Raw genomic sequence first — 27,913 nt, 5'->3', positions numbered from 1 at the left:
TTACTTTTATAAAAACTTTATTTAACAAACACATGCGTCTGGTCAACATGCAACGCATAATATACAACAACTAAAATACTTACATGCCTAATACTGTACAAACATAATTATGGGTACGAGTTACTCGACTGTAACCTACCCTCATAAGTCCATCCAATTCATTTGGCAACTGGAATTATTTTTATTAATTACCTAAATTACAATAATAATCTTACTATTGTTAATTAGGTTTGTAATTATTAATTAATAATATTCACATAATACATTTAAGTTACATAACGTAACCTAGACCACCCTTCCCCAACAGAGAAGAGGGGCACAGCATTAAAGTTATAGATGGTCAAGCAAATCATGTCAAAAGGCGCGAATTTCAAATTTTCTATGACACCATAATCCTTTCGCGCCTACATTTTTCAAATTTGCCGCCCTTTTCTACTGACAAGATCTGCTTGACCAACTATAACTTAGATATACCTAGGTAAATATATTTTGATATCCAACCTATGAGTCTGACTGAATTCATTTTTTATAAGCGTTTTAAAAAAATGTACATTTCATTCATGTCTTCAAAATATTGACTTCTTGGGCTCATTTTACTCAGAATCTCATATTAATCAGAATTTGTACGAGTACATTCACGTCACGACTCATACATGAAAAAATGTGTCCCAAAATTTTGTATGAAAAAATATTTTTCCAGTGCGTCACGTTCATACAAATAAAAAAAAATCATGCAAGAATGTGACGATCTGGAAAGGAAATCTTGGGACACATTTTTTCATGTATGACGACCGGTCTGGACTAGTGGGTAGTGACCCTGCCTATGAAGCCGATGGTCCCGGATTCGAATCCTGGTAAGGGCATTTATTTGTATGATGATACAGATATTTGTTCCTGAGTCATGGTTGTTTTCTATGTGTTTGAGTATTTATATATTATATATGTCGTTGTCTGAGTACCCACAACTCGAGCCTTCTTGAGCTTACCGTGGGGCTTAGTCAATTTGTGTAAAAATGTCCTATAGTAATATTTATTTATTTATATATTCAAAGATATATTTTGAAGTATATATTTTGAAGACATGAATGAAATGCACATTTATTTGGAAAACGCTCTTATACGTGAAGCTGAAGTACCTAATTAATATTACTGATTTATATTTGGGAAGCACTAGGGTTGCGATCAAACACAAAATTTTCGTTGTAGGTTATAGGTATTTCTATTCTTCTGCTAATCTGGAACGACTGAAAAGAAAAGAAACAGAGTTTTAAGTAAGTTAAACCACATTTTTGATAATTCATGACTCTATGTTCAAAATATATGATTAAAATCACACAACTAAATAGTCCAAACAAAGTTACGAAGTTAAAAATAATGAAGCAAAATTTTACACAGGTTTTAAAAGGTTGCTTAATTTGGGGGTTAAGGTGACAGTCCATTTCCAACGACAGCTGCACTACTGTTCATTTTACTATGGAAATTGACAATGACAGCGACGCGTTCAGAACCGGTAGTGCAGCTGCGGTTAGAAATGGAATGTTACCATTATTGTTTATAATCAATAAGTATTTGTTAGATTAGTACCAAACAAATAAACAAACTAAATCTCTTTTAACATGTATAATTTTAGGTAGAATTCCCCTAACAACTAAAGTATAACGACCTTTTTTATCTTTCTCAACATCAGTAGTTATTTGGCAATAATTATTCGCTATCGCTAATAAAAATGTTTAAGTACCTAACCTTATCTTATCACCGACACTTAAATATCTATAAGAATGAGTGGTGATTTAAAAAGAAAGTCCTTGTATCATTATTCTTATCAGATTCCTAGTTCCTTCATGTCATTTCGAAATTATTAGATTAAAAACACTATCTGAGAAACGGAGTAACACGTTACAGTTAGCATACAATTTTGACTGTGCACTGAATTAGGTATGTGGAAACGTACGTTTTATTTTGACAAAACCTGAGTTAGATGAGCTATCTGTATGATGACAAAGCCTGCGCTGTGGATAGAAGGTACCTATGATGTTATTATTAACGTTGTTTTTTTTGGGTCACGAAGGTGGAATTCAGTTTAATGTATTCATTTATTTTAGGTACATAATTCAATTATTACTATGGTAGGTAAATATGCTTAGGCCGATTAAGAAGTAACGAAGCGCAACAAAGTGTTACTGAAGACAAAAAGGAATATTTCATTACTAATGGGAAATCATAGTGTAATTACCGAAGAGTTCCACGACCAGCTCCAGCGACACCATGACGACGAAGCCGAGGACCGAGCAGACGAACTGGAGTATTCCCGACCGGTCCTGCCGCCACACTTCGAAGAACACCACGTACATCAGCGTGCCGCAGGCTAAGCCCTGTCGATATATACGTAATGTTATAAAAGGTAAGTACAATTTGAGTAGGTACCTACCTATAAGAGTTTTTGAGTAATTTTCTACCCGCAATCCCGAGGTTACACCACATTTTCTGGTGGATTTCACATCCGCATTAGATTGGAGATGTAGTCGTACATAATCGTCATATTGTGTGTTAATTGTTATCAAGATGCAATCGAAGACATGAATGACTAGCTATCACTGTTGCTAAACACTCGAAAAAATACCTAATTCCTTAGATCAGCGGTCGGCAACCCGCGGCCCGCAGGCCGCATGCGGCAAGTGAGAGGTTCTAAAAGCTTGGCGACTGCTGCCTTAGATGATAATGGTACTTAAACAAAGTACCTGCCAATTATTTCTAATAGGTATAATTATGTTTGAAGTACACGAAAGTTCTAACGATATGTACGACTATCACCACGTATAAAGTAGGTACCTAAAGGTACATGTACAAAAAATACAAATTGTATGTAATAGTAGACCATTCTATTAGATTAGATTAGATAATACTGCAGCCACAATCGTCGGCAGAAAATGTTTGAACTGTCATCTTGAGTTCCCGTTAGTAGGTAATTTAATTTAATGAATACCTACACGTTCAACACTTCCACTTCACTCAACATCCTATCGCACATTACAATGTAATGTAACTGACATAAGTTTCCTTTAATAATCCTACACGTGTTGTCGTTTGGTAGACAATAAAATTCGTTTCGCTAAGGCGTATGAATAACAGGGGCCGCCATCCGTGAAACATTATAATTTATAATATTGTACTTAATTTATTATTGCTAGTGTTCCGTAGGTAATTGTTGGATGCATTAAGTATCTCTCTCTCTGGTAGTGATGGGGTTTCTTTGTCCACCATGTTGACATTTGAACAAAATCGCTTCAGTAATTCTGTTTTTAGCTTAAAACCTGTCGAAGAGGGTCAAGTGGGAAAATATATAATGTCTGTTACCACCAATGCAATTGGCGTGGACGGAATCAGTAGAGATATGGTGCTTCTTACTCTTCCTCGTACTTTGTCAGTATTAACAGCCATAATTAATCACTCTATTTTGACTGGTGAAGTGCCATCATTGTGGAAATCTGCCATAGTTACACCTCTGCCAAAGGTGGATATCCCTACTGAGCTCAAAGATCTTCGGCCTATAAGTATTTTACCTTTTCTTTCGAAAATATTAGAAAAGGCTGTTTATGAGCAGTTATATAAGTATGTAGAAACCAATAATATCCTACCTCAATTACAGTCAGGATTTCGTAGGGGTATGGGTACTGTAACTGCACTTATTGACGTTCTTGACAATATTATTTATGGCCTAGACTCAGGCAAGGGTACTTGCTTAGTGTTGTTGGATTTTTCTCGTGCGTTCGACTGCATAAATATTGACTTGCTTCTATCTAAGTTAATCTATTACGGTGTAGATTTAGGGTCACTCTCGTGGTTTAGAAGTTACCTTGCTGGGCGTATGCAGTCAGTTAAAATTGCTAAAAACGATGGCACTATGTTGGTGTCTGACTCTAGACCCCTAAATCGCGGAGTCCCACAAGGCTCCATTCTCGGGCCCTTACTGTTTATTATATATAGCGCTGACATCGTTAACAATATTGAGCATTGTCAATATCACTTGTATGCGGATGATGTTCAGATGTACTACTCGGCCCGTCCTTGTGACTTTCCTGACTCAATTAATAAAATTAATGAAGACCTCGAAAGTATCTCCGCTTGGGCTGAACAAAACAGTCTGTTGCTAAACCCTATTAAGTCAAAGTTTATGATTTTGGGTAGTAAAACTCAAATTTCGCGAATCTTAGATGGTAGCCCTCAACTAAATATTAGAGGCTCATTAATAGAGCGAGTAGAGGAGGCCAGAAACCTGGGTATAATAATAGACAACCAGTTAAGGTTTGAAAAGCACATAGCGGAGCTAGCCAAATCATGTTTCTTTAGATTGAAAGTATTGTATCAAGTAAGAAACCTTCTAGATGAAAAAGTTCGCTTGACATTATGCGAATCGCTCGTATTGTCTAAGTTGAACTACGGCGATCTGGTGTACGGGCCTCGTCTGCAACAAAAGACTCGTCGATTAATACAACGAGTTCAAAACGCGTGTTATCGATATTGCTACAAAGTTCCTCCAAGGAGCCATATCACACCGTTTTTGAACAAATCTTCGACTCTGAATATGGCATCACGTAGACATTTACATCTTGCTTGTCTTCTCTTTGGCGTTATAAATTGCAACTCACCCGAATATCTATTCTCTAAAATAAATATTTCTTCTTTTCACAACCGACATGCCACGAGATCTACTCGACGTTGCATTTTAGAAGTACACCCTCATAGGACGATTGCCTTTACCGGTTGTTTCCGTTATCTCGCGACCAAATGCTGGAATGATATCCCTCCGCCTTTAAGACAACTTAAATCCAAAAAAACATTTAAAAACCACTTTAAAAAACTTCTCCTTGAAAAACAAACCGCTGGGATTCCATTCGGCTATTTGGTTGCAGATTTTAGGATATAACATGGTGAGGCTGGTGTCACACAACTGGGAGACTTACACAGTACACACGGGTCGATTTTACCTACTAACTAAGTATTTTATCAAAAAATTATCACACGACATGCACATATCACACTTACACTGTACGATTGTTTCCGACGTACGTAAATACTTCTACATAAATATAATATTTGTTGTGACCTGGGTTCCGGCAGAAAATCAGTGCTTTGCTCGAAAGAGCGAAGCGTACCACTGAGCCGTGACCCTTTTGTCCTGCTGCAACGCACACAGTTTGTACTACCTACCTACTTTTATGAAATTTTACTTTTGTACCTACTCATTTCTATGCTATTTTCTTTGTAACTCAATTTTCTTTGTTAGTGTAATAATTATTGTTTTTTCTTTCTGTTATGATGTGTTTAAAATTATATTGTGTGTCATTGCAGCTGTCAAATAAATGATTTATCTATCTATCTATCTATCTATCTCTAAAAATATAGACCAGTATAAAAATATAGACCAGTATAAAAAAAAAAACTATACTCAGTACCAATACAAACCATACAGTACCATACTGTACTATACAGACTACTACTAGACTACTACTAAGTACTAGAGATACTGTATCAATGCAAATAAATAATTTCTGATTTGTATATTTATGTATTTAAATAAAAGTAAATAAAATCTACTCTCAAACATAGATATAAACGAAGTAATATATATGTCCATGCTCTCAAAAGGCTCCTTAAGCCAGTTGCGGGTAGATGAAAACATTACACGATCAAATAATGTAGGTTAAAGTCAGGTCGCTCAGTGACTGATCCAGGCGGCTTAGTATTTGGTTGGTTAACCAATAAATGTTATACTGAACTACCCGACAATGTACAAATTGTTTGTTTCCTTTTATTTAAATACCTAAAGTATGATAATACTTATTCTGTGCCTTAAAGGCCCATTTACATGGTGCGAGTTTCTCGCACGTTTTGGGGCGAGAAATCGTATGACATTATCGTATGCAATAATCGTCAGGCGATTATCGTATAAAAATGTTTACACTCATGCGAGAAATAAAAACTCGCCTACGATTATGTCATGCGATAGTCGAAAGGAGATTATCGCCAGGCGAAATAGTTTACACGGGGAGCTGCATTCTAGGGAGATATTCGCATACGATTTCTCGACTCGTCTAAACCGGTTCTCGTATGACATTTTTTCACGTACGTGCGAGTATCGCACGAATCGGTGCGAACCGATTTTCATACGAGTTTTACCTGTCAACTTACGTGATTATTTACTAATGATTACCACCATACTGTCAATATTTGTAATTATATTAGTTATTACTCACATTATTTTTAATTTTAATAGGTATGATTTAAGTTGCATTTATTTTATTATGGCTCTTAGCTAAAATGGAATGGCGTTGACTTTAAGAAAAAAAAAGTTAGCGGGAGACAGCAGCATTTTGAAAAGAAAAACTTCGTTCTGAGTTATAGCAATTAATAAAACATTCCAAATTTCCCAAAACACGTACAAATTTGGAACTTCTACATATGTAAGGTTATTTCAGATGTATAAAAGCTACGAATGCTTAAATATGAAACCCGGAAGACATCAATTACAAAAACAGGGATGCAAGATAAGCAGCACTTTATTCATTTTTGCATGAGGTGGCAACTAAAGAGTTTGGTCCAAAATGAAAATAAAATAAAGATTAAAAATACACTCATGATGGTGAGTTAGCACATGAACTCGAAGTACAATTCTCGCATTCAAATTTTGTTTACACGGAGACATCCAATCATCAAGGGCGAGGCGATTATCGCTGCGTCTTGTGCGATATCGTACGTATAGTTTACATGATACTATATTTTTCCTCGTGCTACGATAATCGCACGGTCGGGGCGAGAAACTCGAACCATGTAAATGGGCTTTAAAGATGCAGACTATACGCACGGCCGCCTGTTCTGTTCTATCGTCTATACCAAAACTAGGAAGACATTTATTCGATACGGGGTTTGACCAGGGACGAAGCTAGCATGGGTGGCACCCGGTGCGGAAATTGTGGGTATCACCCCAAAATTCAATCAAAATTGTAAAATACTAATATTATAATTGTAATATATTATATTGTATTATTGTAATTGTAATATTGTAAAAGAGTAATTGTAATTTACGTTAAATAGCTCAGGATTTACTCCATCGCTTTCATTTTACACGATTTAACGAATTTTTATAGGTGGCACTACTGATATGTTCACGCCCTTCACGGTCGGGTGACACCCCTAAATGGGTGACACCCGGGGCGGACCGCCCCCCCCTCCCCCCCTAGCTACGCCACTGGGCTTGACACATACCTGCAGTATAACCGAGTAGAGACCAGCCTCAGCCGCGCCAGCACCGCCTACCAGGAGGATCCCAACGCCGATACCCAGTCCAGACACGAAGGAGAATGTGAAGATGTAGACCAAAGACAGCCAACGCTTCGTGCCGGCCGCTATCAGCTCCACGCCGATACAGAACGCGATGATGTACTTGTGAGCTGAGACCGCGCCGAACATGTACCTGAAAAGAATTGGGTACTTATAGCAGATTAGCACGAGCATTTGATCCCTCTGAATGCCAGCAGTGGGGAGACACTCCTGACTTCGGTCGAACTCGGCTCCGTTCGGCTCTGCATTGCTCCGAGCAATTATTGGGGTTGGCACCACTTGACTTCCTTTTGCGTGCACGACCATTGATAAGATAATCACTTGAATTTTGACAACCCTAAACAGCCGAAAGGGATAGTGCCATATATTAGAAAGGGATAACATGATTCGACCCTGAACTACCGTCAAACTTCGGGTTTGTAGGAAGTGTCCTTTCTGTACGATAGTACTATTATTTCTTCTGTGATGCCCGGCCGCCTGTCGTTTGCGATGTGTGAACCTTGGGGGCTATTCATAAATTACGTCATTTCAAATTTGGAGGGGGGGTCTGGACATTGGATGATGGTACGTAGCATGACGTAGGAGGCGGGGGTCATTCTGAAATTGACATCATTTCTCGCTTCTTTAAAAAGGGCTGCAATTAGTAAAAAAGGAATTAAATTCGTGTTTCTATAAACTGTTAATGCTATAAAAAAACCGGGCAAGTGCGAGTCGGACTCGCGCACGAAGGGTTCCGTACCATAATGCAAAAAAAAAAAGCAAAAAAAAAACGGTCACCCATCATCAAAGTACTGACCACTCCCGACGTTGCTTAAATTTGGTCAAAAATCACGTTTGTTGTATGGGAGCCCCATTTAAATCTTTATTTTATTCTGTTTTTAGTATTTGTTCTTATAGCGGCAACAGAAATACATCATCTGTAAAAATTTCAACTGTCTAGCTATCACGGTTCGTGAGATACAGCCTGGTGACAGGCGGACGGACGGACGGACAGCGAAGTCTTAGTAATAGGGTCCCGTTTTACCCTTTGGGTACGGAACCCTAAAAATTACCTACTGAACTAGAATCAATATTGGCTGTGGCTGTATCATTTTGACCATCTTGACGAATCCTTTATGCGAAACAGAGCTATCATGATTGCTAGAGTTGCGAATCAATTGGATTTAACTAAAACTTATACCACATAAGAAATAATAGTACAGAAAGGACACTTCCTACAAACCCGAATTTTAACAGCGATTCAGGCTCGAATCATGCTATCCCTTTCTAATGTATGGCACTATCCCTTTCGGCTATTTAGGGTTGTCAAAATTCAAGTGATTATCTTATCTGTGGTCGTGCACGCAAAAGGAAGTCAAGTGGTGCCAACCCCAATAATTGCTGTCTGCGAAAATCGACGCCACACTCGCGTTCGCGGCTTCGTGCCGCGATTCGCGCACGAGTGTGGAGGAGGCTTGAGAGATATCAATAGACTCAACCAGGGGCACTTCTCTAATGCTTGTGTTTTTTTTATACTTTTGAACGCTAACTACTTTAGTGGTTCGGCTATAAAAACAAGAGAGACAGAGATGGAGTAAGAGAGGTATTGGTGAGGGCAACCAAAGTACTTGTACTTGATATAATTATTGGAAATATTAATAATGAGACGTAATATACAGAGTGTTTGGTACATCGTTTGCCAAATTAAAACGGCAGATAGGTTGAGTCATTTGCTTCCTGCTCATGCCTAGAAAAACAAAATTGGCCATGGTTTTTTTTACTACTATGCGAGTAAAAATTTGAAATATACGAAAAACTGGCATAGAATAGAAAAAAAAATGTACACCTAATTAAACATTTCTAGGCCTGAGCAGATATCAAATGACTCGACCTATCTGGCGTTTTAATTTGGCAAATGATGTACCAAAACCATGCACCTTGTAAAATACGATGATATAAATGAGACTGTTACATTACCGTTACACAGTTACATACAGCAACACTCTTAACTGTCCATGGGTGAACCTTATGCCTTTTGTAATAAGGTTTACGAACTGTCAGTTAACACAGTGGGCGACCGTACAACAAAGTGGGGGTATACCTACGAATAATAACAGTCTTTTGTTTAAAGTCATCAAAGTTTATGACTTTTATTGTTGATGGTAATATGTGAACAACTGGTTTGCAGTCAGAAATGCAAACACGTACAATCGACGTCAAAGATATATTTACGTTAATCTTTTACAAAGGAACTGGTGAATATTGCAGGTACAGTCAGCAGCAGAAGTTGCTAAGCGGGCGAGGTGTTCAAAATTACCTTGACCCGCTCGTATCATCTTAACAATAAAGTCGCGTCAAGATCATTTTGAACACCTCGCCCGCTTAGCAACTTCTGCTGCTGACTGTACCTATACAATTAATAATAATTTGGGGCATTATCTATGAAAAGGGACCTTATTGTCGATGGCGCTTATGCCACACAGCGTTACGTAGCGCGGTATTGAATATATCGGAGCATCGTTAATAATGGCGTAAGCGCCATCGACAATAAGGTCCCTTTTCATAGATAATGTCACATTTATTCCACTAAAAAAAATATTTAACACTTCGCGGGCATGTAAATACCTATTAGGATTTATACCTACACTTAAAATGAGTGCAAGGCAAGTAAACAACCTTCACCGAATGCGCTTTATGTATCGTATGTACCGACGTAACTTGTTCTACCAATAAACAGGGACCTAGTATTAACGTAGGTAGGCTACTGCACTACAGAGGCCTTACCGCGAACCACGTTCGACGTGTTGCCTCTCTATCGCACTTGTAAATTCACACGTAAGTGTGACAGGGAGGCAACACGTCGAACGTGGCTCGCGGTAGGCCCGCTGACACTACAGTGTCCAGTTGTCCGCAGTCTACAACTACATACATACATATAAACCTAGGTTGACACCTACATACAATAAAGGGGTATTATAAGTACCATTTGAATGCAAGCGAGCGAAACAAATGAAAGGAGTCTTTCTAGTGTATATGTGTAATGAAAGGCATATGTACAGTCACCTGAAATAATATGTTACTCTTCGAAGGCCGCAAAAATATGGGACACGCTCTTATGGCTCTACAAATAAGATTGTGTCAGATATTTTTGCGGCCTTCGCTGTGGAACATATTATTGCAGGTGACTGTACTAAAAATATAAAAATTGGAAGCGAACTACGGATGACAGCCCCATTATGAATATGTCCACATGTAACTTTGCTCGCTGAAGCTATTAAGCCAAGTTTCGTTGCATATCTTGACCTCGCTCATCACTCAGCTGCCACTGCCATGCAGCCTTAAAGCATCATTCTATTTTTAAGCTAGCACAGCAAAACATCATAATGTAATCATCATGCAGTAACTGCACTTATTTGCCTATCTATAAATAGGTCGCTGCCGCTACTGGATATAATAGACGGCCGCTTTCTATCACCGCACCTCTCACCGTCGGCTGGGTGTTCATCCTCACACCCTAGAACTTAAATGGTCGCGTACTGTGCGGTTTAAAAGGAATTTCCTCCCGCGGACGCTCCGGCTGTGGAATGAGCTCCCTTCCGAGGTTTTCCCGAGGCTCTACAGTATGGGGTTCTTCAAAAAAGGAATGTATAAGTTTTGAAAAGGTCAGCAACGGGCATGTAACACTTACCACACATTCGCTGCAGAAGCCTCCAGTCCAACAGCCAAACCTTCAAAGAGCTCATGGATCGACAACGCCAACACTATCAGCAGCCCCCTTAGCGTCTGCGTGACAGGATCGTCTCCAGACACCAGAGGTTGGTGGTGACTGTGCCCATGTCGATGACTCTTCGGCACATTAACCTCCTTCAAAGGCTCTGGCGCATCAGGTGCACTAGTTCTCCTTATGCTAAGGACTCTGGTAAAACTAGTGTTGGCAGTCTTGTTCTCTCTGCTGTTGATGTAAACGTGTACCAACTCTTCGATTAAGTACATCATGAAGAAGCCGGCGCACATTATTAAGGCGGCAAGGTATAGTGGTATGTCTGCGAGATCACCGGCCTCTGAAAACAAGTGAAGTTTTTAGTTATTGTATATATTATTCGAGTAAAACCATTGTGTTCGAGATAGATTGAATTGAACGCATGGAACGTGATGAATATTATGAGAAATTCATATCGGCTATACATCTTATCTGACATTGAATACCTAAGGTAAACGTACTGGTGCTCGACGCGGTCCGAGTACATGTCATCTTGAAACTTAAGTCATTGTCAATAGAGGACAGAGGTTACAGCAAGGTGTCATCTATTGGGCATTAGCATGTCGAGCACTAGTACGTTTACCTTATCCTTTTATTTATTATTATTTTTAAATTATTAATCTAGTTAGCAATAAAAAAACCGGGTTCGGAGGGTTCCGTAAAAATTTTAACTATTTTTATTTTTTTACAAACGTATATTTGGAGTTGTATTAGTGTACTAGGTCAACGGAAAGTAGGTACCTACCCTATAAATTTTAATTCCCTTGAGTGTCAAAATATACGTTTCTTGTGGCGTAAACGGCCTTAGGTACCTATGAAACTTTTTTTACGTTAACTTTTAAGTTTGGATTTTTTTTCAGTTTCAAGTGACTCTATGGGATGGTAATGTTACAATATATATTTTTTTTAGTTTTATCATTCTCTTATTTTAGAAGTTATAGGGCGGGGCACACATTTTACCACTTTGGAAGTGTCTCTCGCGCAAACTATTCAGTTTAGAAAAAAAAAATATTAGAAACCTCAATATCATTTTTGAAGACTTATCCATATGGATATACCCCACACGTATGTATGTACGTATGTGTTTGATGAAAAAAAAATTTTGAGTTTCTGTTCCAAGTATGGGAAACCCCCAAAATTTATTGATTTTTTTCTATTTTTGTGTGAAAATCTTAATGCGGTTCACAGAATACATCTACTTACCTAGTTTCAACAGTATATATATAGTTTTTATAGTTTCGGAAAAAAGTGGCTGTGACATGACGAATCCATAAGGGTTCCGTTTTTTGCCATTTGGCCACGGAACCCTAAAAATCATAAAAACCTTCTGAGGAAAGGATACCTTCCGAGTTCTCATTACAATTCCAGTTAATTCTTATTATACCTAACTAACATCAAGGGGATATCAAACGGTCAATTGCACAGAGATATAGTAGGTAATTGGCGATATAAGGAGGATAATCTCGTAGGGGGAATAAAATGATACTAATACACGAGGTGCTGCAGTCAGGGCTATAACCGCGAAAATCGAAGTTCGCAAATTGCGGGCATTGTTCTCCGTCACTCTAATTACGACTTCATTGGAGTAAAAGAGAAAGATCCCCGCAATTTGAAAATTTCTGTTTTCGCGGTAGCCCCACAGGAAGTAAGTTCATGATGGTATTGATTGAACGTCATTCCAAATCGACTCAAGCGGCATTCGAGGTATTTATTCGGGACAAAAGCGGACGTCGGGGTAAAAGAGAATATAAGGCCAAGCGCGCACCACGATTTTAATTTTTGCAACACGATTTTAGAATCGCGCTGTAATTTATCGCAGAAAATTTACTGTGCGGACTGCGATGAAAAGTCGACGATTTGTTCATTCTCGACATGGATTTCGTACCAGTCGCTTGTCGTGAAACAATATGCAATCGCTGTATGACTTTGAGTATTTACACCACAAAGGTGATCTCCTTCTATTTCTATAATTAAACGGTCAACATCTAGCGTCTCATCTTGTGACTCCATTGGAGAAGCAGGTTCCGATATGTTGACGCTTGGAGAGCGAAATGCCGACTGAGGTCCGGGGTTTTATTATCGCAGTGCGCGCGGGGCCATACAACTCCGTATGCTGCAATTCACTTTGCGACAATCGCGTCGCGAGCAGTCGCGGAAAAATGTGACAAATCACAATTTTAAAATCGCTGCGATATTTTTGTCGCACATGCGCGCACTGCCATATAAACACATACGTTACATTTCTGCGACTAAATTATCGCGCGACAAAAAGTCGTGGTGCGCGCTTGGCCTAAGTCCGACAGTAAACATTTCACGCCTCAATGCAGATGAATTAGAATAGAATTAAGTTGAAGGTTTGGGGGTTAGGCTGGTTGTTTTTTTTTGCCATTTTTCTTCAGAATCCGAATCACGTTTTAACGACATAATTATATATTCAAGAAACCCCGATCATAATAAGTCTCAAACATCCGTCTCAAAATACCTAGCTATAGGTGAACGCGCAATGTTTACATATCAGCCATGACAGAAGTACCTGGGTGCTAATAAGCGATAAAAACTCGCACCTAATAGGTACTTCAGTCCCAACCCAAACAACCGCAGATTGATAAATACCTACTACTTAATTCATTACGAGAGTAAATGCGAAAAAACTAACTATATTTACCACATCCTTTTAACAAGTTATTGCCATATTATTTGCTTTTATTGTAGACTATAAGATCTAAATATTTATTCTTAGCACATCTATCGATTATTTATGCAGGGCAAACTCAATGTGTTTACGTTTTTAGGGTCCCGTATTTGAAATCGAAAACATTTTCGTCGAGGAGCTTCTTAAGGGGCCCACTGATTACTGGTCAGTCCGCCAGACAATATCGGTCTGTCAGTTTGCTCGGAGCTGTCAAATTTTGCGTTTAACTGACAGGCTAATATCGTCCGGCGAACTGGTTATTATATTATGGCCCCTTTAGGCCATCTTCCGAGTTCCGACTGCATCATAACGAATCATAAAGGGAGGGGCGAATGACGATTACCAGTTTGCCAAACGATATCAACAGCTCCGAACAACTGACAGGCTGATATCGTCCGGCGGACTGGTAATCAGTGGGCCCCTTTAGATTTATGGTATACCTACACCTTCACATTACCACTATAGTCTGTCTTTAAAGTTTGCGCTCTAAAAGTACAGTTTAATTATTGTACATACAGGAACAATACAAGAGTTTTATCATCATTTTTGGTTGTTTAAATACCCACTAATGTGTTATACATTCATTTAACTAAATACCTATCTTATCTTACATAACTAACACGGGATTATAGCAGGCAGTAAAGTTTAATACTCCCAACCTTTTCTGCCAGCCCATCGACACCCCATACTTTGATAAATTAAGAAAGCACTTGTTACCAACATTGAGGCATAGAAATAATCTTATCGAATTAAAATGACTGCTGTTGCATTTTGGTGGCACATACCATACTTGCTTTTAACATAGACGTATTATACTTACTTTTCTTTAGGTTGGTATGATTGGTAGTAAAACGTCAAACGTCATTTGAATTGTCGTGAACGTGGAAATACGTGGTTATTTTTTATTGTAATTGGTAAAATAACTTTAGCTGTTATTTAAATGGGGGCCAAATCTTTAAGGAAATGTGAAGTTTGTAGTGGGTGTGTAAGAAGACTAATGCAATAACTACTGACGCATTTTTGGCCAAATTTCCAACTTGAGCCGAACAGGTCGGTAAACTGATGTTTGTATGCAATATTTTCATTTTTTACTTTGAGTCGTTAACAGTTAATAATTTAATTAGTTTTAGTCGTATACAATCCATGATTAAAACGAAAATATTTTGTGAATAAAGTATTTTTAAGTAAAAAAGTCTAAGTAACCTATGACACGAATAGTTTACGACCAATTTTATCGATAATCTCTTTATTTCAGATGTCGATTATGGGCAAAGCTGAGGAAAAGGAAATGAGGATTTGGCGTATTTATTTACCTATTCAAAAGCTGAATGGAAACAAGTTCATTTGTGGAAATCATTCTCCATCCAGTGCCTTCAATAAAAAGGGACCAGATTAAAAAAGAATGCGCGCGAATTCAGCATATTGTAATATGCCTACTTGAATAATAAACTATGTTATTTTTATCATGTAAAATAAAATTGTTTATATATATAATGTTCTTTTATTTTATTAATCCACGTGATTCTCAAAATGTACTGTTACAGTAGTACAGTAGGTAAATACAGCAGCATGTATCGCACATTTATCGATATCGATAAACAGTAGGTACTGGAAGTGTCGAGCCCTAGCGTTGTTTTTTTGTGTTGGTAGTATTGTGTGTGGTTTTTTTTTAACAATTATGGCCTGGATGCGAGATCTTTAAGCCTGTATTTGGTGTGTTGGGATATGTACGTTCATAATTCGGTTCGAGGATTGTTCAAGAGTGCCGACTCTTAAAACGTAGTGATTATATGCTCTTTGTTTTCTGCTACCTACAATTAGTTGAGATATCTTTATATGCAGAAAATTTAAACCGTAATAAAATATACGTAGATCGTATAAATATTTGTAAAGTGCTTTATTTATTAATTATTTCTATCTTGCTACATAGTTATAATCAAGGAGATAATAGTTTGTAAAAATCATAAACTATTTTTTCATGCACGTGTATTTTATGTAAGGTAGGTAGAGGTACCTATAGTAACAGCACCAGTCATGGGACATTTAAGAGGAAATTTGGAGTATTTATGATATTTCCCTTATACATGTAAATGGTCTACCGCTTAGCGTGTTAAAAGATAAAAGTCCTATCCGTCTTTCATGTTTTAGGCGTGTTGTATCAAAGATACTGCAATTAGTTTCCACATATTTAACAAATTAAAACTATGCTTTTTTTCTCCAGTCATGGACACCAAAGCTCCAGTAATGGGCCCCCGGTAATGGACATTGCTCTATCAGTATAAAATATTAAAATGGGGAATAAGTTACGGCAAAAAAATAAATTTTTGGTATAAGCTTTTATCGCTGAATGTATTTTTCTTTCCACAGCCAATTATTATTGTATTAGATCCATCGAGACAATTCTAATATACCCAAACATAACTAGTTAGGGTTTATTGCGATAAAGTTCCCATGGCCACCTCCTGTCTATATCATCAGATTAGGTCCATGTTATCATAATATTGCATTATCATCCGATTTGCATACTTAATTACGTACTTAACTGAATTGGAAATCGAAAAGTGGCTCAAATTCAGCTACCAAGATTAGACCCACACTAACTAACAGTGCAAGTTAAATAAAAGTTTGGAAAAACGATATTAATTTATCCGAAGTCCGAGAATTGGGTAGGTAAAGTTTTTTGAAGATAGGCAAATTATATTTTTTTCCGATAGTATTCATTATAGCAATCACGGAAATGCAGCTCTTTTATTTTTATTTCATTTTATTGATTAAATATAATTTTTTAAATGATCGATATGACGTTTGTGAGGTGGAATGGCAGATCCCAATAATTCCTTTGCGCGTCGTAAATGGTACGAGATAGAAAAAAAAACGATGTCAACTGTCAGTGTCACTTAGCTCTCATTCCCGAAAAATAACGGACAAGCCTCATGTTACCTTGCGAATTGCTATTAATGTTATCATTGAGATTTTCGACGACCTCAGCACGACCCACGGACTTCTGATTCCCCACGACATCTGCGCGTATTTGGACAAAGATTGAATTTACTTTCGATAACTTGGCACTGCATAATTATTGGACAACGTTTTCTTCCCCACCCCTACACGACGGCCCCTGCGCTGACCCTTGGACAGAGTTTTGCAAGAAAAATAAGCGAGTTCATACGAGATTGCGAGCAGATTCTACAAATTTGAAATTATTATCATAACAGTGATAAGCACAATGCCGTTGAATTAGAGGAGCAATGGCCGTACAGGAGTACGTATCCGTGAAATACATAGGTACATAAAACTATCTTCACTTGTGTTTTGATTTTTATTATTAAATTGCCATGAGCTGTTAAGTTCGTAAACAAGAAATCGGTCTAATTTTTTCTAACAATTTCAACCATCTGTTAGTTTTGTGTGGTTATCCTCATTTTATGAATGTTGTTCTTATTTTCAGGTGGATGTAAACATTCATTGGCGGTATTATACTGATGGCTAATTAGAACCATTGAGCCATGACATACTTCCTTGCAGTGTTATTCGGCTAAGCCTCGAGCATCCTGTGAATCTGAAGGATATAATTATTTCCATAAAAAAGAGCAATCGAATTAGGACCAAGATATCCCGAGAATGTAAAGAAATTTTATAAAAAATGCAATAAAATGAAAATGGGAGACTCTCTTATTTTAACAATGTTACAAGATCATGACAATGTTATGGTCTATACTTATTAAAATTTTAAAACCAACATGTCTTTATCTTTGACTTGAAAATGTACAAATGATTTGGGTTAAGTTTTATGAAATGCAACTTATGCTAAAAATCTATTATTATTATATGTCAAATTATCGTGAACTCGATGTTGCTTAAGGCGTATCCAGATTAGTCAATTTTTCGCCAATCTGATTAAATTGCCCGATCGAATCGGGACGTACGGACGCAAACGCCAATTTGGCTCGCCGAATTCAACCGCCGATAATGACCGATAAAATGAGGTGCGGACACAAGAACACCAATTTGTGAGGCTAGTATTTTCGTTATGGGGCATTTTTTCAATTTAAATGTCTGTAATATCACCATAAATCTAAAATTGGAGATTGACGCCAATTTCATTTCTGATCAAATCGACCGATTTTATCAGTCCCGTCTGGATACCGCTTTAGCACCGCTAAAGGGCGCTGCGCGGTGCGCGCGGATTGACGCATGCGCGTACCGTATGCTTAGTATCTATGGTAATATAATTTTAAAAAATATGCAAATAAAAGGCGGCAAAGTTTATTCGTTGTGCAATACTCAATAAGTTACCGCTTGTTATTTTAATACTCGTAATAAACAAAATGAGTTCAAGTGACGAAAACGACCTGGAATAGACGGCACACCGCCTCATTTGAAAGCAGAAGCAAACTTAATAATGAATAACTAGCTTCCTGCTAAGTCCAGGGACAAATACAACAGGACTTACGACATGCTCATGCTGTGGAAGGACACAAGAAGGACAGCCAAAACGCAAGAAACACCTACTCTGAAAGTGGTTTTTAGCGTATTTCTGTGACCAAGTGAAAACTAAAAAGCCATCTACATTTAATATAAACTAAGAATATGCGTTGTTTTTTTAATTGTATTCGCGTCACTTTACCCCTATTAAATACGCTTTACTAAATTGAATTTGTTTTATTTCCTCACATAATTTGAGAATAGTGCTTACTATGTATACCTCAATGGAAGCAAAAATGTAGTATTTTTGCGAGTTGATACACTTGCTACTTGTGTATAGTGGCAAATGTATTAAACCCGCAATCAACACTAATCAATTTGTAAACAGGCCCCAACGTGAAGCACATTTACCCTACAGACATACTTATCCATATTGACCATATTTGAACCTTTCAACTCTCTTCAAGGGCACGCCACACAGCGTGATCCTATATACTGTTGTAATGTTAATGCTTAAGGATAATAATTTGTGGATTTATAAAATAAAACGAAACGGAATTTACTGGATTTATATTATATTATTTTGGATTTATATTATAAGTTTTCTAAAGTACAGTCGCCATCAGATATATTGGTGCAGCTAGGGTGCTCATAAATATTTGAACACGCCTCTATTATCAGGGCGTGCGTGTTCAGATATTGTGAACACCTTGCCGAGCCCATATATAATAGCCAATAACGACCTAGTTATAAGACTATTACAATCTTAATCATTATGTATGTATAATACAACAATCACGTTTATATAGTCCTCACAAACGTATAAGTTACCATTTTGGCCAATATATCTTCAAAGTTTGGCACCGAATCGCTGTTAAAGACTTTGGTGTGCTCAAATACGCTGAATTTGGAAAGTAACGTCTGTACTTCCTACAAGACGGTACGACGCACTTTTGAGTTCATCTCTGTAATATTCTATTTCCATTCGAACGTTTCCGGGATCGTCTCCATCTATTGTGTTGATACTGAGATCCAAAATGACTCGTGTAGCAGTCCAAGATTAGAGTCGTGGTGAAGGCGTTAATGAAAATGTTCTCCAAGAAGCAGTGCCAAGTAGTCGAAAGCAATCGTTATCATTATCAAAATATCCGTGTTGATCGTGCTAGGGACGTTAAAAATACTTATTCTAGAAATCACACCGACATCCAATTACAAGAAAACACAAATGTTTCGTCCGTGGTTTCGTCCGACCATTATTTTCCAATTATTTGCAAGTTATTTTCCAAGAATGACACTGACAGTTGACATCGATTTTTTTTCTATCTCGGCCCATTTACTGCGCGCAAAGGAATTAATTACTCGAGTCTGCCATTTCACCTCACAAACGTCATATCGATCATTTAAAAAATTATATTTAATCAATAAAATGATATAAAAATAAAAGAGCTGCATTTCCGTGATCGCTATAATGAATACTATCGGGAAAAAATATAATTTGCCTATCTTCAAAAAACTTTACCTACCCAATACCTCCTGATTGACCTATTTCGTAACTACATTTTACTTCTGTATTGTTTAAACATGAAATTATGGCATGGCAAGCATCATTCTGTCAATTGTCCCATCATAGGAGGTACGCAGTTTTACAGCTCCTATAATGGGATTGGGCCAAATACCACTATTTTTTTACATCTGTGGAGTCACAACATTATTATGTTGTATACCTTATCTCATTTACCATGCAATTAACAAAACACATTCTAGTTTTCATCAAGTATTAATTAATTAAAATTTAATAAATTAAGTTACCTCTCTTATACCCCGGTCAAATCTTACAATAAAAAAACAATGCATGATGTAGTTCTGTATTTTTTGTATATTGTTTATAGTCCTTAGAGGAATGTGAGACTATGTTTTGCAAGCAAAAAAAAGTTGTGCTCTCTGCGTAATTTGCGAAAAACTGCAAAAATTTCGGACTTTTTTCAGATTTTACAGTTTCATCATAAAACTATGGGTTTTTGGTCAAAACTTGCTATGTAATGTTGAAAGTATATTAAATTTGGAACAATTTAAGCCCATAAACAGCGCCGTATGTCAAATAGTTCTTGAGATATGGGGCTTTAAAAAAAGGGTATTTTTTTCCCTGGAATGAAATTACAAGTTTTTCCTATATTTTAAGACAAATATCGGCACAACCGCTCATGATATGATATATATGGCAATGAAAGTTATAGCAAATTTAATTACTTTTCATTTAAGTGCTAGAAAAAGTCAGTAAGTCTTACAGTACTGAAGTTATCGTAAAAAAATGAAATTGCTATAATGGGGAAGGCAACTAATGTATTGTTTTAGGCATTATCAAAATCCCTTCAAAAGGCAGTACCATTGTCGAGAACGCAATCTACGATTATCTTTTACCGGTTTTCCCCGATAGCAGTAGAGCGACGTCGGAGATCAACCATTTTTAAAATGCACTCACGCCACTCACCTCTTAAGCACTTCATTCATTCAGTAATGAAAGTCAAGACACAATCTGTAGTTTGGCTTGTTTCTCGGCCCCACTTTTTGGTTGTAGCCGTAGATTTCATGATGCCAATTCTGATTTTACAATTTGTTATGGTTTTGAACTTGTTTTAATACGACCGACCTTGACAATAGTTCACGGTAATCGGCGTGGTGTTGGTGAAACACACTGAAATTACTGGAAGTCATGTCATTAGTATCTAGCTTGCGCTCGCTTATTGGTGCTCTTAAGTGTACTCTGAGTCGTGTTAATGGTAATACAAGATCACGATAAAATCCTAACCATAACAAATTGATACATCAGAATCAGTTACCATTACCCACTCTAGGTATACGTTTGTGTTATAATCCACGGGTCTTAACTGGCAATATCCTGTTACTACTAGTCTTTACTAGATAGGTGTATAAACTGACAAACCAAATCATTTATAGAAAAAGAACTGAACGAAACACGTAGGAAAGTATAGATAAGTGTGTGTTAACATGATGTGCCAAGCCGGGCGGATCGCATACATTTGTTTCATATCGGTAAGCTTACAGTCATAGCGGTTTCTTTAGCCCTTGACTCGTATAAGCGATATTAATAATGAACTACAGCATCATGTTGAGTAACTGGCGTGATTGGCGTTGGGCGAGCTTTTATAAGATAATTAAAGAGAATATTAATTAAGTTAAGATTAAAAAACCCGTTTTGAACACCCTAAATCCGATAAATTTCCGAATATTTTTAGTTAAATGCCTATATCTACAATCCGACAAAAGTTTCACTTGTATCGTGGTTTCATAAAACCACACAATTACTTGTTTTCTATTGATAAATTGACACATTTACTTTCCAATTATTTTAATTTTTTACTATAAATACATTTATTTTATACAGTAAATACTACTAGTGAAAGAGGTATTGCTAGTTACAACCCGTGGATTGACAACTCTCTGAGCAGTAGCACCACATTCATTTCAGCCTTAACAACCATTGGAAATGAATTTGTAATTTATTGTGTAAATTCGGTAAACCATTGAAGAAGTTTTGATATACTGGTTACATGACAAGACTGAGTCACATACATGCCCTATAACTAAACGTTTACCTAGAGTGGGTAATGGTAGCTGATTCTGATGAATCATTATGTTACGGTTAGGATATTATCGTGATCTTGTATTACCACGACTCAGAGTTCAGTCAAGAGCACCAATAAGCGAGCGCGAGCTAGATACTAGTGACATGACTTTCAGTGTGTTTATCCAACACCACGCCAATTGCCGTGAACTATAATTATTACCGTCAAGGTCGGTCGTATGAAAACATCGGAATCGGCATCGTGGGATCTATGGCTACAAGCAAAAAATGGAGCCGAGAAACAAGCCAAACTACAGATTGTGTCTTGATTTCATTACTGAATTGAAGTGCTTAAGAGAGGGGTGCATTTTAAAAATGGTTGATCTCCGACGTCGCTCTACTGCTATCGGGGAAAACCGGTAAAAGATAATCGTATATTGCGTTCTCGACGATGGTACTGCCTTTTAAAGGGATTTTGACAATGCCTTAAACAATACATCAGTTGCCTTCCCCATTATAGCAATTTCATTTTTTTACGATAACTTCAGTACTGTAAAACTTACTGACTTTTTCTAGCACTTAAATGAAAGGTAATTAAATTTGCTATTACTTTATTCATTGCAATATATATCATAGCATGAGCGGTTGTGCCGATATTTGTCTTAAAATATAGGAAAAACTTGTAATTTCATTCCAAGGAAAAAAATACCCTTTTTTTAAAGCCCCATATTTCAAGAACTATTTGACATACGGCACTGTTTATGGGCTTAAATTGTTCCAAATTAAATATACTTTCAACATTACATAGCAAGTTTTGACCAAAAACCCATAGCTTTACAATAAATCTGTAAATTCTGAAAAAAGTCTGAAATTTTTGCAGTTTTTCGCAAATTACACAGAGAGCACAACTTCTTTTTGCTTGCAAAACATAGTCTCACATTCCTCCAAGGACTCCAAATAATATATAAAAAATACAGAACTACATCACGCATTGTTTTTTTAGGAGATTTTTTTGTAAGATTTGACTGGTCTATTAGCGAAGTTGTTAAGAATTCGTAGTGGTATTTTTTTTCAGTGACACGACAACTTTTGGGTTGACGCCAATTTCTTAAAAAGCAACCAAATTTAATGAAACTTCAAACTGAAACAGCTGAAGGACTCTTATTTATGATAATATACAGCCAGTGTTTATAAACTACTTTTAGATACTTATTTTAGAGGAATTATGTTTTTTTGTCCCATTACTGGTTCCACGTCCATTATAGGGTATACTACTATACCTCTGTTGGAAGGATAAGTGCGGCCTATTTTTTGACTAGCCATCACGGTTTAATTTTTTGCTTCACTCTTGTAAGGATTTTTCAATAATTTTGACATGCTCTTGGCCGATTGTAAAAAAATCATTCTTGTTATAATACCGTGACTTATCCTGCCATCTTCCCCCTTCTCCCATTTCTCCCTTCGTAATAGTAGGAACTTTCATCCAAATCCATCGGACCTTTTTGGCGTAATTAAATAGGATTGTTCATTTTTAGGGTTCCGTACCTCAAAAGGAAAGAACGGAACCCTTATAGGATCACTCGTGCGTCTGTCTGTCCGTCTGTCACAGCCTATTTTCGACCAATTAAGTTGAAATTTGGTACAGATATGTAATTTTGTGACCCAAAGACGGACATGTATCGTAAACAAATGAATTTTAAACCTGGGGGCCAGTTTTGGGGAGTAAATGAGAAAAATAAAAAATCGAGTTTTTCTAACAACATATATACAGGGCGTCCCACGGCGATGCCACATGGAGGGAAAGTACCTTAAATATCACAGATAGCATATTTTGCTGAAAGAAGACTTCATTTTATTTTTAAAACTTAGTAAAGTTGCATTCATACTTTTTTAATTTTTTTTGAGAATCTCAAATATATTTTATTTATAATTTTAGAATAAACAGTTTAGAAGTAATTCAAGAAAAAAGGCAAAAATGACCATTGCCCCCCATAAAATAGGTCTTTACCTATAGATGACAGCAAAATCTAGATAATCTAAATAGAAATATGCAGTCAAGCGTGAGTCGGACTAATTGCCTAGTTTTTGATCGGACCCCTACGGCTTTTTTAAAGGCAATTCACTCGCATTTCACATATAAAAAATACATTGTTAATAATTGAGTAAGGTACGGAACCCTTGGAATGCGAGTCCGACTCGCACTTGCCCGTTTTTTTTTTCAAATGTTTTATTTCGAGATATGAGCTTTTCAAACAGTTTCCGAGATTTGCTGCGATATAATCTTATCTTAAAGATAGCCCTTATTGCTAGGTATTATGTGTAGTTTCATGTTTTATTTTATTTCCTCTATTTTTTTTATTATTTCGAGCTTGTCCACTGACATAGGCCTCCTCTAAAACCTTCCAGCGCTCTCTATCCCGCGCTTCCCGACTCCAAGTTGGTCCAGCAACCTTCTTTATATCATCTTCCCACCTTAGTATCTGTTTTTATCTTTAATCTATCTTAAGTTAACCTATATTTTTAGAAAATAAAATAAAAATGGGGGTCTACAGTACAAAATTAACAATCCTAATTGAGTAACAATCAACCAAGCATGAAACAGTTCTCATATAGATTAGATACCTACTATTGAGTTAAACGCATCTTATTTTCGATGTAAGTAGGACCAAGTATTAGGTACAGAGGTAGTAAGTTCTGCAGGTAGGTTATAAAAGCATAAAATAACTGCCTACCCTATTCGAAATTCGTTCGGAATTCAGGATAATCAAGTTTTTTATCTTAACTACTATTTACCCTAACATAATGTGTTCATTAAATAGATGTAAGTACGCCACTTATTTACTTTTATTAAGAAGACGGTTTATTTTTTATTATATTTGCCAAATAATATAATTCGCGTAACAAAGTTAATACTCAGGAAAGAAGATATTTATCATAATTACTGGCAGTAACCACTAACTATGTATACCAAAAGTGATGCTCTGAGATGGTGGAGCGAAATGATGAATCTATGCAAGTTTATGCCTATAGTTCGTTTTTTTTAGCATTTATTAGGAAAGGTAACTTACTTTAATAATGTCTCCAAATTTAAAGAGTCTAAGCATTAAGTTTTACCGGCGCGACTTTAGGTACAGTCAGCAAAATTAATATATATAGTTCGTTTTTTTAGCATTAGAAATAAGGTAAACAATCCTGATGTGTCTTTTAATTGAAAAACACACTTTAAAAATAAGTTACGGGAAATATGTAACAATTATGAATCTAATACGATCATTTACATACATTCTTCTGCTTTCATAAAGGGGCCCACTGATTATCAGTCCGCCGGACGGTATCGGACTGTCAGTTGTTCGAAACTGTCAAAATTTTGTTCTAACTGACAGGCCGATACCGTCCGGCGGACTGATAAATGAATAAATGATTTTTAAAAAGCGTTTTTCAATTAAAAGACATAAAGATCGCTTACTTCTTTCAAGTTCTTTCTAATGCGAACTATAGCTTAGAACCCCGGCATAATAAATGTATGGTGTACGAGTATGTTATAGGTACATAAGGTAACTGATGTTTATACTTTAAAACTTAAACACATATTTTGTAACCCAATACGCGGGATAGATATATGTGGCGAACTATAGCTTAGAACCACGGCATAAAAAAATTATAGTGTAGATATAGGTACATAACTGATGTTTACTTTAAAACTAAACATATATTTTTTATTCCAATATGCGGGATGGATATATCCTGCAGATATATGTGGCGAACTATAGCTTAGGGGTCATCCATTAATTACGTCACACGTTTAGGGGGAGGGAGGGGGTCAAGAAAATGTGACATATTGTGACATGGGGGAGGGGGGAGACACAAACTTTGTGACGTCACTTTAACTTCATCAGTAACCGAAAATTTATTTAAATTATTTAGTTCGCTGTACATTTAAATAACAAGTTTTTAAAACGAAAATAGTTTTAAATCGTTTAATTTCCTATCCTAAGCGGTTTTGGGTTATAAAATTACTAATATTTATATCGTCAAAAATATTTTGATAAAATATTAATAATACTTAGGTACTTACTTAATTCGATTTGGCGATTTCGTAGAAAAAATGTGACGTCACACTAGGGGGGGAGGGGTTTGCCAAATGTGACCAAGTGTGACAAGGGGGGGGAGGGGTCAAAAAACCTAGAAATTGGTGTGACGTAATTAATGGATGACCCCTTAGAACCCCGGCATAAAAAAACATAACTGATGTTTACTTTAAAACTAAACATGTATTTTCTATTCCAATATGCGGGATGGATATATCCTGCAGATATATGTGGCGAACTATAGCTTAGAACCCCGGCATAAAAAAATTATAGTGTAGATATAGGTACATAACTGATGTTTACTTTAAAACTAAACATATATTTTCTGTTCCAATATGCGGGATGGATATATCCTGCAGATATATGTGGCACGTTCCGGCTCATAAGGTTATAAGTTATTAAATAAAATGAGTGTATCAAGGAGACTATGGACGGAGACAGCTCTTAAAGCGGAGATCACAACTAGAAAATAGGCTCCATCTTCAGTACTGTCGGGGACATGAAGAGTTATTGTTTCTGCTTATATAGAAACGTTTCAACAGTGGCGTAGCTAGGCGTGGGCGAAGTGGGCCGTCGCCCACGGCCTCGCGCCTCAAGGAGGCCTCTCGCGAGGCCCCGTCGGGCACAGTGAAAGAAAAGGGCCTCGCAGATGCCACTTCGCTCACGGCTAGATTAGTTCCCGCTACGCCACTGCGTTTCAATTCAACAACCGTATCTCACCTTGAAGCAGCTGTATGTTTAAGTCCACCTCCGGCAGCAAATGCATGAAGGTGGTGGCAAATAGAACACCTCCACCAAACGCCAGCAGCCCCATCACAAACTGATTGGAAGTCCGCACATCTGAACCGGTGCTTTTTGTAAACCAGTCGAATTTTAGTGAAATAAGCATGGGCAAGCATCCAAACAGCATGGAAACAGCGAATAGCGTCACCATGGTTATTATTTTTGCCCGCAATACGCCATCCATGCCTCCGGCAGTCATTATAACGTCAGTGTCCATAGTTACGTTCATTATGGTGTCGGCGCGCGGACGCCTTGTTTCAAATTGTTAACACTGCGCGTGCGCCGGTCGCGGAGACTCGACTGAGCTGAGCGCGGTGTTATGTAGGCGGCGGCCGCTTGATAACAGCATCATTATATATGATAAAAATGTCCCTTGTTTGCGCCTTGCGCCGCCTCGGTGCAAGGAATTCGTAGTGCACGTGGGATGGGCGCAATTTGATTTGAGACGGGAATAGATCTCGTGCATCCTTTGACTTCCTACGACTAGGTCAGTCACTAATTTATATAACACCGTGGAGGCAAACAAACGTAGGGTAGGCTTGATAGCTTTTGGAACTTAATATACTTTAGGTACAAAATAGTTTTTCTTTAGTGATTTAAACTCGGAGCAGGCCTCCATAGGCTACGGTAACCCCTTACCATCAGACGGGCTGTTGTCGTATTTCTTGCGACAATTGTCATTAGCTTCGCAAAATAAGTACTATATTAACTGGCGATATAGTGGAGTTTTTTTTTAAATTAACATGTTGGTGGCAAACAACCACACCGCCCGTCTGATGGTAAGCGGTTACCGTAGCCTATGGAGGCCTGTGACGTCAGTAACAGTGATGTCGACAAATGTCGCACCTGTCACGTTGGTGAAATAGGGCCCAGGACGTATCGTCTATCACTATTGACGGATCTTGCCATGCTCAATCACATGTGACTGGATCGGTCTACCAAACACCATCTACTGAGAAGGTACAAACTTGTTAGTTAATGCTGCTTCATATTTTAAAGAAGCTGTCTCTTACCACATAATTTCATAATTTAAAAGAAATAAAGCACCTAGTTTCGGCATAATAAAAATGCCATGGTATCTTAATGGTTATTTTAATACTCCCTTAATGAGCACATAATTATTACATAGGTATTAGGTAACTTATACTTATAGGCACCTACATAATTCAGTTACTAGCTTAGATAATGTAATTAATGTACCTATGTAATTTACGTTGTTTTCCTAAAAATATATATGCAGGTAGGTAGTTGCTGACACTTATAGG

General features: G+C 37.2%; 1 protein-coding gene across 1 annotated transcript; it reads right to left on the bottom strand.

The window, feature by feature from the left end:
• Positions 1–26,984, bottom strand: LOC134673149 (zinc transporter ZIP1-like). Its single transcript, XM_063531092.1, has 5 exons — positions 26,586–26,984; positions 11,006–11,378; positions 7,264–7,471; positions 2,234–2,372; positions 1–1,244 (listed from the first exon to the last, which is right to left on the bottom strand). Exons 1-5 carry the CDS (start codon positions 26,875–26,877, stop codon positions 1,231–1,233), a joined length of 1,026 nt encoding a protein of 341 aa, XP_063387162.1. The 5' UTR covers positions 26,878–26,984; the 3' UTR covers positions 1–1,230.
• Between the last annotated feature and the right edge of the window lie 929 nt (positions 26,985–27,913).

The sequence above is a fragment of the Cydia fagiglandana genome, chromosome 18 (genome assembly GCF_963556715.1).
Source record: "Cydia fagiglandana chromosome 18, ilCydFagi1.1, whole genome shotgun sequence".
Classification (NCBI taxonomy): Eukaryota; Metazoa; Arthropoda; class Insecta; order Lepidoptera; family Tortricidae; genus Cydia; species Cydia fagiglandana.
This window is presented reverse-complemented; position numbering and strand designations above follow the sequence as displayed.

Excerpts from the sequence above, each read along its gene's own strand:
- LOC134673149 (XM_063531092.1), bottom strand. The coding sequence starts at position 26,877 with ATGAACGTAACTATGGACACTGACGTTATAATGACTGCCGGAGGCATG. Across the intron at positions 11,379-26,585 it reads AAACATACAGCTGCTTCAAG|AGGCCGGTGATCTCGCAGAC; the intron begins GTGAGATACGGT and ends ACTTGTTTTCAG. Across the intron at positions 7,472-11,005 it reads GCTTCTGCAGCGAATGTGTG|GTACATGTTCGGCGCGGTCT; the intron begins GTAAGTGTTACA and ends AATTCTTTTCAG.